Source organism: Vulpes lagopus, chromosome 13, assembly GCF_018345385.1.
Source record: "Vulpes lagopus strain Blue_001 chromosome 13, ASM1834538v1, whole genome shotgun sequence".
NCBI classification, from domain to species: Eukaryota; Metazoa; Chordata; class Mammalia; order Carnivora; family Canidae; genus Vulpes; species Vulpes lagopus.
Window position 1 is genome coordinate 4,487,480 of NC_054836.1, and position 20,088 is coordinate 4,507,567.

At 37.8% G+C, this 20,088-nt stretch overlaps 1 protein-coding gene across 14 annotated transcripts in view; it reads left to right on the top strand.

Annotated features, from left to right (window-relative positions):
* NRF1 (nuclear respiratory factor 1) overlaps positions 1–20,088 on the top strand; it is a 135,708-nt gene that overhangs the window by 67,120 nt on the left and 48,500 nt on the right. For all 14 annotated transcript variants that reach the window (XM_041727625.1, XM_041727631.1, XM_041727628.1 and 11 more), the window contains one exon: positions 5,148–5,288. In XM_041727625.1, coding sequence (XP_041583559.1) covers positions 5,148–5,288 — 141 coding nt within the window. The remainder of the gene's footprint in view (positions 1–5,147; positions 5,289–20,088) is intronic.

The window sequence follows — 20,088 nt, forward strand, 5'->3', positions numbered from 1 at the left end:
AAGAGGTAGCCCTGGCGTTGTCACCAGCTTCTCTAAAATCATCCTTCGGTCTTTAAATCTATTTTCCCAGTAGATGAGTGGGAGAGTTGGTTGTGATTTCTTGTTCTAACTCATTCACTTTTTTATATAGATTTTTAAAAATGGCCTGCAAGTTACAGGAAATGGGGAAGCATATTTAAAAAATAGTAAAGTAAAAAATACCATTTGATTTCCTCATATGTGGAACTTAAACAAATGAAAAAAGAAAAAAAGTGACAAACCAAAAAACAGACTCTTAACTATAGAGAACAAACTGGTGGTCACCAAAGTGGAGGTGGATGGGGGGACAGGTGATATAGGTGATGGAGATTAAAGAAAACATTTATCATGATGAGTACTGAGTAATGTATAGAATTGTTGAATTACTTTATTGTACACCTGAAACTAATATAACACTGTATGTTAACTATATTGGAATTAAAAATTTTTTGAATAGTGAAGTAAAAAGTTTTCATTTACTTACATACTCAGCAAATAACACTCTTAGGTATAAAGTATAAGATAAAGAATCTGTCCTTTGAGGTTTCAGGGTCCAAAACTAGAAATCCAGAGAGGGAGGAGAAATTAGAGATCTGGACTGAGGCAGGGGAGAAAAGAGGCTAACACTGGGGCTAGAGAGAGAACAGGGTGAAAGCCAACATAACTTCATGGGCCACAGCCTGTGGTCTGGCTCCATGCCAAGCATGCTTCAGGATCATGGGTCTGAGAACAGCTCTGCACTGGGGCATCTTTTTATTATATACCCCAGATGACAACATATTTTTAATCTCAGAGAAGTACATAGGTAAGAAAAAAAATTGTAATCTTTCATAGGACCTTCCTGAAGACTCCTCTTTTCTCCAGAAAGTCTTAAGGTATACAAAAGAATTATGGTATCTTGTCTGGGATTGTTTTTGCAACCTGATTAAAGACCCATTGATGTTACGGTTGGAGCAGCCAATTCCTAAATCCTCAGCAAGCACATTCCATGCTCAGAACTCTAATGGCTCTTTTAAACACCCTAAACACTCTCCACCTCTGGCAACTAGGAGAATGTTTTTTATATGTCATCTGCACATATCTGAATATGTGAAATATTTCATAACATAGGTAATGATAGTGATGTCATACATTAGTTGTATATGGTATATATAACAATATAAGTGATCATTTGATTTTGTAGGAATTTAAAAGGGTCAAAGAATTATGGCAAGAACACCTAGGAATTTTTCTTACAGGGAGTAGAAATTGAGTTGGGCCTTGAAAGATTTTTTTATAGGAAACAGAATTAAAGACCCAGAGGTAGAAAAGAACTTGCTAGAAGAAAAAGTTAGTGAGGAAACTGGCCAGCTCAGAGAGTGCCATTCTCACAGTCTACAGGCAAGCATGACTGTATCTGGTGGCCCCTGTGGAGTATTGGAAAAGTGGGGAGTGATTAGAAAGGTTGAAATGTTGGGCTTAGAAGTTTAGACTTCATCCTATGAGATGTGGGGAACTGGAGAAGTGATTTTGAGAAAAAGATAAATGATAGCAAAGTGGCTGAACATACAGGCTTTGGAGCTAGATAAAAATTAGTTTGATATGCAGCCATATTACTACTATGTACTAGCTCTATGATTTGGGTAAGTCACTTAAGTTTATTAAGCCTTGTTTTTCTTAGCTGCACAATGGGTATACTAGTATTTTCCTTATAGAATTATGTGAGGATTAACTGAGATAATATATGCAGTGATTGACACATAGTGAGTGCTTAATAAATCATATTTAACTATCATAAACCATTATTTCAGAAGTTAGTTAATTAATTAATTAATTTATTTATTTTCATGCAGCTCCAAAGGGGCTCAGATATTTAAAAAAAAAATTTTTTTTAAAGTAATCTCTGGGCTCAAACTCACAACCCTGAAATCAAGAGTTGCAGGCTCTACTGAGCCAGTCAGGCACCCAGGGCTCAGATATTTTATAAATGGCAGTGATATACAGGATGAATTGGGGGAAGAGAGCTTGGTAGGCAGACCAGCTGATTTTGTTTTTAAGTGGTTTTAACTTTGTAAAACCAGTTAGTTGTATGAAGTAACAAAGGCTTAAGCTGTGGTTTTTGGAATAGAAGATAGAAGTTGGAAAAACAAACCTCTACATTATTGTGTCTATGACATGATCAGTTATAAGCTGCACCATCATATATGTACCATGAAGAAAGAAAAACCACTGACAAAGTCTGACACAGTGCTGATCACTTAAAATTTTTATTTTACACTTATTGAGAGAACTCTTTTAAGCTTATTTAGACATAGATTTTAATAGTATTGCATTTTATATAGTACCTTAAAAAGGAAAATGAAAGTGAAATAAATTGGTATTCCTAAAACTTCTCACTTTCACAGTCCAGTGCTTCTGAATGACTTCTTATTGCACAGTCATCATCGTCTGTGACATTTCATGTAATATTGTCCTCTGTGCCATCAAGAGCATGGGTGGTGCTGCATGTCTTTAGGAAGTGCTCTGCTATAGTCTCTAGACTTTTTTCTAAGATGCAAGAAGTTTGATGCTGGTGCTTCTTGATCTTACTAGAAAGATCCCTGGGGAGATTATCTAACTGCAACCAAGACTCACATTCCTTTCTCAAATGGTTTGTTGATCGAAAAGGCAAGGGATTGCAGTCATGATCCTAGGGAGAAAAGCCATGTTCACAGGTGTGCAGTCTGTGACAACGGTGCCCCAAGTTGCCTCATCCACAGCAATTTTAAGATGTATCCTGATTTCAGAGCACTGATAAATGCAAAAGAATATGTACCTCAGAATTGAGAAGTCAGATAGAATTGAAGCGCTAGCTTGATCACTCTGGGAAACTTTACTGAATGACCTTAAAAACACTGTGGTCACAGCTGAAGTTATTTTGTTGTAAATTACTCAGAGGAATGCTCTACCAGCAATTTGGTTTTTTTTGAAACTCAAGATATTTTAAGGAATTATATAGATCTGATAAGTTTAGCAAAGTGCCTGGAGATGAATTCCTAGAATTTTACTGATCCATAAAAATGGCTAAAATTGTTTGAAACCAGCTAATAATGTAATAATAATAATCTAATGACTTCCTGTCTTTGCCAAGTATTTCCAGCACAGTGAAATTTATTAATTTATTTTTTAAAGATTTTATTTATTTATTTATTCATGAGAAACGGACAGAGAGAGAGGCAGAGACACAAGCAGAGGGAGAAGCAGGCTCCATGCAGGGAGCCCGATGTGGGACTGGATCCCGGGTCTTCAGGATCATGCCCTGAGCTGAAGGTGGCGCTAAACCGCTCAGCCACCCGTGCTGCCCGTGAAATTTATTTTTAGACTATTATTATTCACTCTTACTATGGCTTGCATACTAATACAATGATTCAACCTGGTATATTAAAGTTCAAAGACCAGAATTTAGGCTTATAAGATTTGATTTTTCTCTGGTATGGTAACAAAAAACTCTACATAGGATACAGAAACTAGAAAGTAGAAAATACAAATCCTTAAAGTTGGCATGGCAACACTAGCTGCTTATGTTACAGTAAATATATTGGCAATGATTTTTAAAACTTACTTATTGTTGTTGTTGTTGTTGTTGTTAGAAACCAGGCTAAAAGTGAGTCTCTAAGATGATAATGACTATACGTGTTTGTACTATTTTTCTTTCATCCCCTTTGTTAACCTATTGGGAAGGTTCTGTAACTGCAAACGTTGTACTTCATAACCAACAATAATTTTTACTTTCCTATACGCTTGAGGTGGAGTATGGGAATCTTTCTTTTTTTAATCCTCATAATGAGATACTTTTAAGGAAGTTTGCCTGATTGAGAGTCCATCCTGGAATAGAAAACCTAGGACTGGGACGCTGGGGTGGCTCACTGGTTGAGCATCTGCCTTCAGCTCAGGTCGTGATCCCGGAGTCCTGGGATCGAGTCCCACATCAGGCTCCCTTCATGGAGCCTCTGCCTCTGCCTCTGCCTCACCCCCCGTGTCTTTCATGAATAAATAAATAAAATCTTTTTTTAAAAAAAAGAAAACCAAAAAAATAAAAAATAAAAATAATAAAAATTTTAAAAAAACCTAGGACTTGAATATTGTCGTAATTTCTGGGAAACCTCTTTTCTTTTCCCTTTATTTCTAAGCTAATGGCTTGAGCCCTGAAAGCAAGTTAATTTCCTATCCCATCTTGTTATATTTCTATAATTCCATGTCTTCTTTGTCATCTCTCAATGTGTCCTTACCCCCCTGTGTATTCTTGTGAGGGAATGAATGCATTATTGGTGATTGTAGGATCCTGTGTCTGCCTACCCTTTCTACTCATGGAAGAATGTGTGCATGTACAAATGTGCTGCTGCTAAGTTCTCTGTCTTTGGGGAGATCTTTCACTGGTAGTGGAAGGGAAGGAGTCAGAACAATGGTATCTGGTTTAGACCTGGGCATGCCAGAGCTACAGAGACATCATGGGTTTGAAGTTTACCACTCACCAGGGAGTACCAGAAAGGAGGGAGGGCTTGACCTGTGGGGCTCTCTCTGACCCTGGGCCTTGCTGATAGTGACACCTTTGACAGGTAGCTCCAGTATACACCACTTGTTTTCCCCTCTGAAGCCTTTCAGCTGAGCCTCTCAATCACTTGAATCACCTGTTGGGTAGTCTGGCCTTGCAGGAAAGTAGTGGCAGTTTCAGATAGGTTGCTTAGAGTTTTAGAGACAAAAGTCCTTGGTGATCTGGAAAATGATTTTAGTGATGAACTACCACAGCTAGGTTTTATCAAATGGCCTGAGAAACAGAATAAAGAACGCCATTCCTATTAGACATGGAACAGGTAATAGGGCTGGCGTTGAATGAGAAAATGTGACTTTAAGAAGCAGTATTTCTGTAAAACCTTTCCCACTGGCTCCTTTCTACTGTTATTACCTGCAATTTCATCATCTTTTCACTTAATTCTGTATAGTATGATGTCTTTGGGGCCAGCGGGTGTTTTTACCTGCTAGTTGTAGAAGTGTTTGCTCCTAGGGCTCTGCTATGGTTGAGGGAGCCAGCCCCACCCACTCTCCGGTTGCTTGGCACCAACCCTCCCTGGTTGCTGGGCATCTTGTTTACTCCTGCCCTTAATTCCCTGCAGGTGCGTAAGTACAAGAGCATGATCCTGGAAGACCTGGAGTCTGCCCTGGCAGAACACGCCCCCGCGCCACAGGAGGTTAACTCAGAGCTGCCACCTCTCACCATCGATGGAATTCCAGTCTCTGTGGACAAAATGACCCAGGTAAGGGGTGGAAAGTGAGGAGGAGACAGAAAGACAAGTGGCCCGGGTGTGGGCGGGCCTCTGGTCACACTTCTTAGTTTTGTGCTCAGTGATGCCAGTGGAGAGAGAGCCAAGCTTGAGTCTGACAGTGAGGTGGTAGCAGCCTTGGGGAAGAGAATGTAGTGTCAGAAGAATGCTCCCACCCGAGAGTGTGGATGTGGTCTCCTCCTTGGTTCACAGTTCTTTCCTTTCACTTGGGCCATTGGGTTAGATAAAGAAACTTATAGTCTGGAATTGGTTTGGACAGGTGGCTGTTAGGATTTTGATAAATCACCATCAAGCAGGGCAAGTAAATGTAGTCTTTTGGGCTGAGTTGCTCCTCTATGTAAATTCCGAATACCACCACACTATCGTCAAGGAAGGTTCCCCTCTCTGGGGAGTAAGAACAGAACACTCAGAAGGACATCCCCTGAGTCATTGCTTCTCCTCTTGTTTTGACAAGGAAGTCAAGATGTACTTAGCGTGAGAAATCAGCATTCCTGAGGAGTTTTGCTGAGGTGGTCCATTTTAAATAGCTTTGAAAGTAACAGCTTGATCAAGATCAAATGCCTTTTTTATAACATATTTTCCTGCCCTATTTCTTTATTAATGTAATCCTCTCTTGGTAAATCCAGTTGTGAGTTTTCTTTCCTGATCTTATTCAGTCTTCCAGCAGCATTTAGCACAGTTGATTATTCCTTCCTTCTTTTTTTTTTTTTTAAAGATTTTGTTTACTTATTCATGAGAGACACAGAGAGAGGCAGAGACACAGGCAGAGGGAGAAGCAGGCTCCATGCAGGGAGCCTGACATGGGACTAGATCCCTGGTCCCCAGGATCACGCCCTGGGCTGAAGGCAGCGCTAAACTGCTGAGCCACCCAGGCTGCCCTAGCTTCATTCTTTAAACTCGCCCTCAGTCACTGTGCTCTGGCCACACTGGCCCTCTTTTTATCACACTCCAAGCCCATTCTTTTGCTTTTACTGTTTTCTCTGCCTGAAACATTGTTCTCCCAGATCGTTACACGCTTAACCTTATCTTATTCAAAGTCTGGCTCAGACATTACCTCCTAAGACCAGCCTTTCCTGATTATCCCATCTAATGGCGCTTCTCCTTGCTACCAAGTCACTGCCGAATGCGTCCCCCTATCCTACTGTCTTGGTAACACTGTTTGCTACCTGAAATTATCTTATTCATGAACATTTATACTTGTCTGTGATCTATCTCTCCAGCTAGAATTTGAGAGCAGGAATTTAGTTTCCATTCTTTACTGCTGTCTACTACAGCTCCTGGCACCTAAATAACCTTTGAATTTTAAAACTTTTTTTTTTTTTTAATTTAATTATGATAGTCACACAGAGAGAGAGAGAGGCAGAGACACAGGCAGAGGGAGAAGCAGGCTCCATGCACCGGGAGCCTGACGTGGGATTCGATCTTGGGTCTCCAGGATCGCGCCCTGGGCCAAAGGCAGGCGCCAAACCTCTGCGCCACCCAGGGATCCCTTTTTTTTAAAACTTTTTTTTTAAATTTAATTATGTGAATTTTAAATAATAGTATCTGTTCAGTAAATGACCTAAGATTCAGAGTAAAATGAATCCAGCATGGTAGGTACTTGGATTGTAAGTCTTCCAAGTGGATGTTCATTGGCTGCAGACACTGATGCTGCTACTCAGGGGGTAACACTTTTTTTCCTGCTGAATCTGAGCTTACAGCTTAGCCTAAAGCCATATAATATTTTATAAAGCTAAATTGTGATCTTTTGCTTATTGGATTCATAGATCTTTCTCTGGACATTTGAAGAATATCTAAATAATGGTTCAAAAGGAAAGCATTTTTTTAAATTTTTTTTTTTTTTTTTTTTTATTTATGATAGTCACAGAGAGAGAGAGAGAGAGAGAGAGAGGCAGAGACACAGGCAGAGGGAGAAGCAGGCTCCATGCACCAGGAGCCCGCCGTGGGATTCGATCCTGGGTCTCCAGGATCGCGCCCTGGGCCAAAGGCAGGCGCCAAACCGCTGCGCCACCCAGGGATCCCCAAAAGGAAAGCATTAACTAAACTTTTTTCCTGTCACTTCATACCTATTATTCTGTCCTTAGGACCATTCTGACTAATTAAAGAAAACATAAGATGATTTTTTTTACCTGATTGATGTAAAGAATTTATACCTCAGATATAAGGTAGATAAAAAGTTAACTAAACTTCTGGTTAAGAATACTATGAGAGGCATTATGCCCTCTACCGTGATGGGCTTTTTTTTCCTTTGTCACATTTGAAACTTTTGTTTTCTATTCTTGTGAAATACACACTTGGGAGAGCTTTGTCTAATGATCCCAGGGAAGTTAGTACTGAAATCAGGGATCAGACTCAGAGGTACTTTGTTGGGAGCATGCACATTCTTTATCATCCTACATTCCATCCTTTCCCTTCTCATCACAGATCATGACTAAAAAGTAATATGCAACAAATAAAACAAACAGATGGTGAGGAGGAGTGAGAGCAGGGTGTTGAAAACCCCAGCTCCTAACTGGATAGTAATTTCTGCGTATTTGGATCCTGGATTTTGCCCTCTGGATCTTTTTTTTTTTTTTTTTTTTTTTTAATTATTAATGTGAGCCAGTTACCTTTTTTTTTTTTTTTTTCTAATTGATACCAAAACCTTTCACGATTAATGATAGTAAAAACAGGGTATTATTTCAAACTAAACCTAGGTAGGAGAGGGAATGGGAATACAAGCATTTTAACACAGTGTCAGTAGAAATGCTCAGTGGTATTATTTTTCCAGAAAGCTGGGTGACAGTGCATATCAAAATTTAACATATAAAAAAAAACAACAAAATTTAACATATGTATGTCATGCCCTCCAGGTGAGCAAAGATGTATGTTCATGGCATTGTTTATAATAGAAAAATCTGGGAACAAAGTACTTGAATAAGTTAGAGTAGTGATGTTTAGAATTTATATGAAAAAACAGCAGCTCCCAAACTAGACTAGAAATTACTATTCAGGGAAATATTAGACACCAAAAATGCTGACGTTTTCTCTATTGCAGTGGGATAGAGAGTTCCAGTAGTTTTTAACTGCTTGTAAAATAACATTACATATGTTCTCTAATTTGCTTTGTTTAATACTTTGTTTAGTGCTTTATTTTTTGTTTGTTTAGGAGAGGGCTAGATTTTTTCCCCCAGGGAATACATAATTGAGTTAATCAATTTCATTTGTTTAGAACGTGCACAAAAAACTTGTCTCTGTGTGTTGTGTGTATGTAAAACTTACTGTAAAACCAAAATATTAACAGTGATTATCTGTACATGGTGGCATTATGAGTGATTTTCACTTTCTTTGTCTAATAAGCATGAATTACTTTTATAAATAGAAACACAAAAATATTTTTATATTTAAACTTGAATTTTTCTTTCTTTCTTTCTTTTTTTTTTTTTTTTAAGATTTTATGTACTTATTTTAGAGAGAGAGAGCATGAGCATGAGGATAGGGGCAGAGGGAGAAGCAGGGTCCCCACTGAGCAGGGAGCCGAATGCAGGGCTCAATCCCAGGACCATGAGCCAAAGGCAGATGATTAGATGACTGAGCTACCCAGATGCCCCTAAATTTGATTTTTTTAAAGTACAAGTTTGTTGAACTTTAGATGAAGTTGTCAACAACTCTTTTTTCTTTCTCTTATTTTTCTCATATAGCTACTATGTTTTGGGAGACACACTACTAGGTTTTTATAGGAGTATCTCATTTAATCCTTGTCCTCCAGAGTACATATATAATTTCTATTTCATAGTCAAGGAAGCAGAACTCATATATGGTTGATTGATAACCATAAAGGATGAGGAAATTTAATTGGATACCAATTCTAGAATCCAGACCATATGGGTAATTCATGACTTCCTTGAAGTGTTAAATTCCAGAATTATAAAGGTGCATTGTAACAGAGATGGACTTGGGTTAACTAGACAACTCTATTAGTCATCTTATCTGCACTGAATGCTGTGGAGATGAATAATGTTTATATTGATGATCCAGACTGACAAATATAATTCTATATGCAATCCTAAGATGAGTACTCAATCATCTAAAGAGTAAATTGTATTCAATATTGTTCTAATGTTATGGGTTGGTTCCATTATTATCTACAAATTTGAAAGTTAGCCTGGTTTATTAGAGTTGGAAGGTCTAGTCTCTAGTCCCATTCCTACCACATAGAGCCTGGGTTCCCAGTTTTATCTGAAAATGAGAATAATATATGCCCTCCTACTTTATGGAGTCAAAGAAATTAAAAATAAGGTATTATATGGGAAAGTGCTTTGAAAATGAATACATCACACAAAGATAGTATTATCAATTACTTATACTAACTGTATATATTACCTATATTAACTTTTGAGTGACCTGAACATTACCATTTCTCACCCATTTTTCACTTACAGAAAGTTAGTGGACCTGGAATTTTTATTTGGCTAAGCAATGAAGTGGGACAATACAGGTGATCATATGTTTAAAATTGAGGCATAAAGAGAGGAAGCAATTTATGAGGCAAATTAGTGACAAACAGAAATGGAATTAAATGATGAAGTCCATATTGCCAGTGTTTTCTTTCTCTCTCCCTCTCTCTGTTTCTGTCTCTTTCTGTAAAATTATATTATGATCATCACTCAGGTTGAGGAGTATTTTGACTAATCTACGCTAAACATTTACTGTTTTAAAGAAATTTCTTGTTTTATCAAAATTGTCTCCTACACAAATTGAAATTACATATGATAGAATATCTTAAGTTCTGTGTGAACTAATGCTCTGGTTCTTTTAGGAAGCAGCTCTGTAGTTTTGTTTTTTGTTATTTTTTAATTTATTTTTGGTTTTGGTATGAGTATGATGCCATGTTAGTAAATAGAATATTTACATAAACATTTACTTAAAAATAGAAACTATTATAACTCTGTCTTGATCCCGTTAAAGTCTTTGTGTGTATGTGTGCGTTTGTGTGTGATAAAAAACACATAGCTCTGTAATATTTTTAGTGCTAAAATGAAAACTTGCATTTCTAGGGACCTTTGAAAAAAGTGTCTAGGGGAATGCCTTGATGGTTCAGTGGTTGAGTGTCTTCTTTCGGCTCAGGGGGTGATCCTGGGGTTCTGGGATCGAGTTCCACATCGGGCCCCCCACAGGGAGCCTGCTTCTCCTTCTGCCTATGTCTCTGCCTCTCTGTGTCTTTCATGAATAAATAAATAAATAAAATATTTTTAAAAAGAAAAAAAGAATAATGGCTAGAACTTATCCCATATCTGCCTGCCTACTGGCATAAGAGTTGAAGGAGGTTGAGATAAGGCTTAGCAGAAGAAATCATTAATTTAGTGTAGATTCTGCAATGAAATAATGAAGCATCTTTTTCAGAGATTTTGGAAGCCAGGTTTGCAAAATTTTATAGGATACTTCAGACCAGAAACCAAAGCTAAATCATGCTTCTCAAACTTCAGGGTGCGTAAGAATTACTTGAGAGTCTTGTCATTTAAATGCAGACTGTGTCTTGAGTGGGGACCTGAGATTATGGCTTCTAGCAAGCTCCCAGGTGATGCCAATGCTGCTGCTAATTCCCAGACTACACTTTGAAATTAGGAATTACGTTGTTGCTTGAAGAGTTTTTAAGCAATTATTATGATTTTGCTCGTGGGAAATCAGTTCTACTCTTTAACCACATTGGAATCTAGTCAGATTGTCTTTTTCTTGGGAGGCTATAAATCTTTTGGAATTTGTCTTAGAAGAGATCCACGCAAAGATTATAATATAGAAGAAGCATCTCTGGAAAGACCAGTCCAGCATTATTGTTTAAAATTCAGTCCTTTTTGAGACAAAGAAGGGCATTCATAATGATAATGGGGTCAAATCAGAATAACAACTGACACCATAGAAATAAAAAGGATTATAAGAGCATACTGTAAAAAATTATATGCCAGTAAATTGGACAACCTAGAAAAAAAGTGGTAAATTCCTAGAACATACACTCTTCCAAAACTGAAACAGAAAGAAATAGAAAATCTGAACAGACCAGTTATTAGTAATGAAATTGAATTATAATAATAATAAAAAAAATTCCAGGACACCTGGCTAACTCAGTCAGAAGAGCATGTGGCTCTTACTCTCAGGGTCCTGAGTTCCACCCCATATTGGGTGTGGAGATTACTTGAATAAATAAAAAGTTTGAAAAATAATGAACAAATAAAGCAAAACAAACAGAAAAAACCTTCCAACAAGCAAGTCTAAGACCAGATGGCTTCACAGGTGAATTCTACCAAACATTTAAAGAAGAGTTGATACCTGTTCTTTTCATACTATCCCAAAAAATAGAGGAAGAAAAGAAATTGTCAAATTCCTTCTATGAGGGCAGCATTACCATGATGTCAAAACCGGAAAAGGACACTACAAAAAAGAAAACTACAGGCCAATATTTCTGATGCACGTAAGTGCAAAAATCCTCAACAAAACATTAGCAAACTGAATTTAACAAGACATGTAAGAAAAAAATCTTTCACCATGATCAAATGGGATCTGTTCCAGGGTTGCAAGAGCAGTCCAGTATTCACAAATCAATCAGTGCGATACTTCACATTAACAAGAGGAGGTTAGAAATCATATGACTATCTCATGAGATGCAGAAAAAAAATTTGACAAAATACAACATCCATTCATGATAAAAACTCTCAGCAAATATTTTTTAGAGGGAGCATACCAACATAATAAAGGCCATCTATGAAAAGCTCACAACTAACATCATATTCAGTGGTGAAAAACTGAGAACTTGGGACGCCTGGGTGGCTCAGTGGTTTGGCACCTGCCTTCGACCCAGGGTGTGATCTTGGAGACCCGGGATCGAGTCCCACGTCGGGCTCCCTGCATGGAGCCTGCTTCTCTCTCTCTCTGCCTGTGTCTCTGCCTCTCTCTCTGTATCTCTCATGAATAAATAAATAAATTTTTAAAAGATTTTATTTATTTATTCATGAGAGACACAGAAAGAGGGGCAGAGACACAGGCAGAGAGAGAAGCAGGCTCCATGCAGGGAGCCCGACGCGGGACTCGATCCTGGGTCTCCAGGATCACGCCCTGGGCTGCAGGCGGCACTAAACTGCTGCACCACCGGGGCTGCCCCAAGTAAATAAAATCTTAAAAAAAAAAAAGACTCAGAACTTTTCCTCTAAGATCAGGAACAAAGATGTCCACTGTCACCATTTTTATTCAGCATAGTACTAGAAGTCTTAGCCACAGCAGTCAGACAAGAAAAAGAAATAAATGGCATCCAGATTGGTAAGGAAGGAGTAAAACTGTCATCATCTGCAGATAACATCATACTATATGTAGAAATGCTAAATACTCTACCAAATAATTATTAGAACTGATAAATGGATTCAGTAAAGTTGTAGGACACAAAACTGATATACAGAAATTTGTTGCATTCCTATATGCTAATAACAAAGTAGCAGAAAGAGAAAGGAAAACAATTATATTTACTATTGTACCAAAAAAGAATAAAATACTTAGAAATAAACTTAATTGAGGAGGTGAAAGACCTATACTCTGAAAACTGTAAGATATTGATGAAAGAAATTGAAGACAATACAAATAAATGGAAAGACATTCTGTGCTCATGGATTGGAAGAATTACTATCGTTAAGGGGTGCTTGGCTGGCTTATTCGGTAGAGCATGCAACTCTTAATCTCAGAGCTATGAGTTCCAGCCCCATATTGGGTGTGGAGCCTACTTAAAATTTATTAATAAATGAATGAATGAATATCATTAAAATTTCCATACTATCCAAAAACAATCTACAGATTCAGTACCATCCTTATCAAAAATCCAATAGCATTTTTCATAGAATTAGAACAAATAATCTATATGAAATCACCAAAGACCCCAAATAGCTAAAGCAATCTTGAGAAAGAAGAACAAAAATGGAAGTATCACAACCCCAGATTTCAAGAGAGACTACAAAGCTATAGTAATCAAAACAGTCTGGAACAGTATAAAAATAGGCACAGAGACCAACAGAACAGAATAAAGAGCCCAGAAATAAACCCATTTTATGGCCAGTTAATCTGTGACCACAGAAACAAGAATATACAATGGAGAAAAGACACTCTTCAAAAATGGTGCTGGGAAAACTGGACAACTACGTGCAAAAGAATTAAACTAGACCACTTTCTTTCACCATACATAAAAATAAAGCTCAAAATGGATTAAAGACCTAAACATGAGACCTGAAACCATAAAACTCTTGGAAGAAAATTAGGCAGTGATCTCTTGGACATTGCCTTTGCAACATATTTGTGGATATGTCTTTTTAGGCCAGGGAAACAAAGCAAAAATAAACTATTGGGACTATACCAGAATAAAAATATTTTGCACAACAAAGGAAACCATCAACTAAACAAAAAGGCAGCCTACTAAATGTGAGGAAATATTTGCAAATGATATATCTATTAAGGGGTTAATATCCAAAATATATAAAGAAGCTATACAACTCAACACCAAAACAAAACAAAACAAAACAAAACAAAAAACAATGTAATTAAAAAATGGACAGAGGATCTGAATAGATGTTTTTCCAAAGAAGACATACGGATAACAGACACCCCTAAAACTCTTAAATACAGAGCACAATACAAAGAGTAGGTGAGTAGGGGGATGGGTGCCATAGATAAAGGGGATTAAGAGATATAAACTTCTAGTTATAAAATAAGCCATGGAGGGAGCACCTGGGCACTTTACTAATATAAAGTGGTTGAGCATCTGTCTTTGGCTCAGGTCATGATCCTGGATCCTAGGATCGAGTCCCTCATCAGGCTTTCCCAGGGAACCTGCTTCTCCCCCTGCCTGTGTCTTTGCCTCTCTCTCTCTCTGTTTCTCCTGAATAAGTAAATCCTTAAGATAGGTAGGTAGGTAGGTAGGTAGGTAAGTAGATAGATAAAAGTAAGTCACAGAGATGAAACAACATAAGGAATATAGTCAATAATGTTGTGATAACATTGTATGGTGACATAGGTGACTACAATTATTTTGGTGAGCACAGAATTGTCAAACCAGTATGTTATACACCTGGAACTAATATAAATATTCTATAGTAATTACACTTCTAAAAAAAAAATCTGCTACTTTTTCCTTTGTCCCTTCCCTTTCCTCACCTGAACTTACCGTCCTCCTCTTACTCTCACTGGAGCAATCTTTGTTGCTTTAATATTCCCTTGGGTGATGATGCAATAGGGTAGTAATTCCTCACCAGTTTTTAGGAAAAACCTTCAGAAACATTCAGCACAGTGATTGCTTCATTAGAAGGAAGTTATTCACAGGGTTTGACCCATTTTACTTAGAAAATATTAATCAGTTGTCTTTTAGGTTTTTTGAATGTTGTTTTGCGAAAGCATAGGTCCGGCCTCTTCTACCCAAAGAGTAGAAACATTATGCTAACTGAAATAAGCCAAACACAAATGACAAATCTTGTGTGCGATTCCACTTACATGACATATCTAAAATAGGCAAATTCATAGAGGCAGAAAAGAGTAGAATTTACAATGGGCAGAAGAGGAGTAGAAATGAAGAGTTATTGCTTAATGCATACAGAGTTTCTGTTTGGGATGGTGATGAATACGTTCTGGAAGTAGTAGCAATGATTGTACGGCACTGTGAATGTACTTAATGCTACTGAATTGTACATATTAAAACCATAATTTATGTTATGTATATTTTATGACAAAAAAATTAGTAGAGTGGTCTTCAAACTTGACCACATAGTAAAATCACCTGGAGAATTTAAAATCATAGTGCCCATACTGCAGACCAATTAAATCAGAATCTTTGGGGATGAGATCCAGCATGTACAGCATTTAAACTCCCCAGGGGATTACAATGTGCAGCCAACTTTGAAAACCACTGTTGTAGATAATAGTTCCAAACTGTTTCTCCTTACTGTAATGTCAAAACTTATGTACAAAGTAGGCTTTTCCTACCATCTAAAATTATCAAAAAATGTTTATATGATGCCATTCCACATTTTGTAAATATTAGGTAGGCAGGATGAGATTAAGACAATAACAAAATTATTACTAACAAAAATACTGAATTCTTAAGTAGAACATAACATATTTTGAGTAGAGTAAAAGAATAATGATATATTTAAAAATGCTAATAGAAGGGAATAGACATAGAAATTCCATATGCAGGATATAACTAGAGAAAAATATTTGCAAATTATATGGCAAAGTAGTAATACCCAGAATAGAAATTTCCTTCAGTTTAATAAGAAAGAGATATTAGAAAAATAAGCGAAGCATTCTGAACAGTTCAGAAGAAGAAAAATAATCAGTAAACATACAAAAAGATTCTCAACCTCACTAGTAATGAAAAAGTAATTACCATTTCCCCCACATTTGATTAGTCAAAATAAGAAAGGTGAGTAATAAAAATTTTGAGGGAGGTTTTGAAAGAATGAGTATTGTTTTGTACTGTTGATGGGAATGGGATTGGCAGACTTTTTGGAAGACAATTTGGCAGTGTCTATTGAAATGTTAAATGCAAGGGCGCCAGAATGGCTCCATTGGTCAAATGTCTAACTCTTGATCTCAGCTCAGGTCTTAATCTCAGGGTCACAAGTTCAAGCCCCAAGTTGGGCTCCACATTGGGTGTGGAGCCTACTTTAAAAACAAAAAATAAATGTATATGCCTTCTAACCAGCAGTTTCACTTTGCTGCTAGAGAAACACCCATACCTGTGGACAAAGAGACATTTTACAAGCATTGTAAATAACCTAGATGTTTATCAGCAGGCGAATGGTTAAATAAAATGGAAAAAACCTCTATCATGGATACTAGAGAACTACTTTTTTAAAATTAGGTTATTCTAGTTGCAGTACCATGAGAAGGTCTCTGTGACAATATGTTGAGTGGAAAGATTAAGTTGTAGGAAAATATGTACAATATATAATTTATGTTTTCTTTCATCACATAAAACTGTGCTTTTCCATCATATATTCATGTAAATGCATAGAATTTGGCCAATAAGGAAGAACATTCTGGCTGCTGATATGTGACTGGTTTGGGGAAGATGGATGGAAAAGAGGACTTTAGATTTTTGCACAAAAGAGTATGGCTGGGATGAGATAGCAGAAACGGACTGATTTAGACTCTTTCAAAGGGAAGGTACAAATTTAAAAGCAGTTTGATGAAAGTGAAAGAGACAGTCTGGTAGGTTGATGGGGTGTGGAGAGTTAGAAAGCAGAGGGTTTGGCTTGAGAGAAGTCTCAAAACGAGTGATTTCATTGACATATATTCTCTGAAGTTCTCTTTCCTTCCAGACTTGTTCTTCCCATGTTTCTATGGGAGTATGTTTTATGGGGGAATGAAATTAAAAGAAGCCAGTGTTTCTGCTGATGCTGCCAGGGAGTGGGATGTAGGATTGGCATTTCTAATAAGGAAAATCACTCTCATTGTCTCTATGAACAGAGGTCAGTGGTGGAAATCATTTAATTAGTGAGCAAAAGGGATCCCTGGGTGGCGCAGAGGTTTAGCGCCTGCCTTTGGCCCAGGGCGCGATCCTGGAGACCCGGGATCGAATCCCACGTCAGGCTCCCGGTGCATGGAGCCTGCTTCCCCCTCTGCCTATGTCTCTGCCTCTCTCTCTCTCTGTGTGTGACTATCATAAATAAATAAAAATTTTATAAAAAAGAAAAAAAATAGCAAAAATGTCATTTTGCTTTTGCTTTCTAATACCCTTTATGTATCCATCTGAATGTAATTGAATCTGTTGACCTGGAAGATCATAACTTTAAATTAAAATAATGAAGCCACAATATGAAAATTCTACAGTTTTCCTTCTCTGCCGCATTCCTGTTTCCCTGTAGGTTCTAGAAAGCATCACCTGCCAACACAACTTGATTTCAGCAGCCTTCTATTAAAATTAATTATGTATACTCTCATCTTTTCAGTAAAGGGGGAGTTGACAAACGTTTTGGTTTGAGAGGCCTTTTCTTGGTAACTGAATCAAATTAGACACCAGGGCCTCAAAAATCCTAGACTTGGGTACAAGTGGAGCAAAGATAGAATGAGAAAAGATGGGCATTTGGGAATGTACAAGGATTATGCATTGTTGAACAGCAAAGAATTTACAAGTGGACAATTTCTAACATAGTAAATTATTTCATTGTGACTAGATTAAGCTTTTTAGAATTTCAGAAAATCTTTTTAAAAACCATCTGTGATTTCTACATAATCTTTACTTTTGATTGCCACTGGCAGGAATTTGATACCATTTTTCTTTGCTGATGTGCCCAGAATGAGTGGGACTTTCTACTCTTTGCAGGTTTGGGGTGAGTTTACTGACCAAGCAGGACACTTTAAGCCCATATATAACCCTAAATCAGAATGAGAGGCTGGGAAAGCTTGTTACGGCCCAATTAAAGGACAGCCTGAGAGGGTAGGCTTTACCTTTGCTGATCCTGTTGATTGTCTCCTCTGGGGATTAAAGACAAACCTTCCTTAACAAGCACATTGAGTAGCTTGGGTTTCCAAAACTCTCCAGGACCAGTAATTAATCCAACTGGTAATAAGAGCACAGTGCTGAATTCTGGAAAGACATCATTTAACTCTTTCTATACTGCATAGTTCATTTTCCCTTATTGATAGTCCCTTTTGCCTGAGCACTGTTTATTTGGGACAGTATAAAGTAACAGTCTGGTGGAAAATCGTCCCTTTCAGTGAAGTCATATCATGTCTATGCATTTAAAAGCAAAGAATGGTCTTCATCCCCCAAATGTACAGACTTGAAAAGTGAACTTTTATAGTAGAAAGTGCTTTTTACCTCTTGTTTTGATATGGGGGCAAATTACACAGTGGATAATTAGTAAAACATTAAAATCTGCCTGTGAGTTAGAACTTGTATACCAGCAGTTAAATTTCACTCTGGTCTCATCTTTTAACTTTTGATGGAGTTTTTGCCTGTGGATGCAACCTTCTCCATATATTGTTTGTCTTTCCTACTCTCTTCTTCCCAGGACTATGAGACATTTCCCATCCAGAGATTCCCAGCACATGGAACATCTCTGACAGGCTGCCTAGTTCTAGTTCTCTCTTCTTATTATGGTTACACTTGAGTCCCATTTTCTGATGATTTCTATTAGAAACTGCTTGTACACATTTTTTTAAATGCCCCCAAATCCCATAGAACAAATCACCTAAATCATTGGAGTGTTTTAGTAACAGCTTCCTTCTTCAAGGCATTGAATTGACCTCAATGGTTACTTTTTTTTTTTTTTTTTAAGATTTTATTTATTTATTCATGAGAGACAGAGAGAGACAGAGAGGCAAAGACACAGGCAGAGGAAGAAGCAGGCTCGATGCAGGGAGCCTGACGTGGGACTCAATCCCGGGTCTCCAGGATCAGGCCTTGGACCCAAGGCAGGTGCTAAACCCCTGAGCCACCTGGGCTGCCCAGTCACTTTTTGATTCTAGCATTCTCTGTCTTATCTTCAACCAGGTTTACACAGATACATATAAACTCACTCTTCTACCTCCTTCTGCCTTTTTCACTATGCCCACCTTGAAAAACTAAGGATAAATGTCTTCCAGTACATCACGGTGTGTTTAGTAGTAGAAAGCCATTTTAGAACATTGGCTTTTTCTCTGAATTTGAGTAAAGTGCTGCTGACTGGAATCATGATAGTGAAACTGCTGTTAATTCAATGCAGCTATGTGTGTGTATGTCCCCACTATCTCTCATCCTTTGAGTTGACCCTATACACTTGTCATTATCATTTTGCAGTTGAGAACATTAAGATTCAGAGGGAGCAGGGGTTCTGAGCCAACTCTCTGAGTCCAGAGCTTATGTTCTTATTGACTGACTGACAGACAACAAGCTGACTCAGGAGGTAATGAAAGAGACATTTCATGAAGAATGTGGGATTTGCTGGGCAATAAGAAGCGAGTATTGGCATTAGAATGGTAGCTTGAGAATGTGGGGCTCTACTAGCAGAGACTAAGACTGAAAAGACAGGAGAAAAGGCAGAGGAGGGTTTAAAGTGAGTAGGCTGGTACTGTGCCTACACTTCCCATAACCTGTGAGTCCTTGAAACCCAGTGAAAGCCTGATGTGAGAGAGCCTGAAAGTAAAACAGGATGGAAGGTGTCCTCACCAGGTGCCAGGGTGACCCAGAGCTGAGGAATGTGGGAAATGATGCAAATGTGGTGGGGGATCAGAAGCTGAAAGTCATCAGAATTAGAGAATGTATGTGCTTCCAGGTGAGATTTGAGCAGACTCTTTCAGCCAAGTGTTTTTTGAGTTCTTTCTGAACACTGTAGTCTTATGTTAATTTAGAGCTGTTGAGCTTTATTTCATTATCACCAGACTCTGCTAGGTATGGATATAAAGAACTCTCCTTTTGGAGAGTGTTAATGGGATTAAAAGAAAAGAGAGACTTGTGAAAGTATGTGGTGTTGGTTTATTTTGCATCTGAAAAAGCCATTGTTTTTTTTCTCCCTTGAAGAAATGCAAATACTGTGTGTGAGGAGGATTAAGCCTTTTCCTTCCCTCTGTTTCTGAGGCAAGAAAAAGACACACTCCCAGGAAAGCAGGATAAAGGGGAAAATGACTTTGAGATGCACTTTCTTAAAATAACTGAAGGAGTGACCTCATGAGCCAGCTGATAGCCTGGGTTTGCAAATGGATACGTTTCTATTAGCCTGCTGCTTGATGCTGCAGAGCCAAATATATACGGAGTGTATTATATCATATCCTGTAAGCAGGAGAC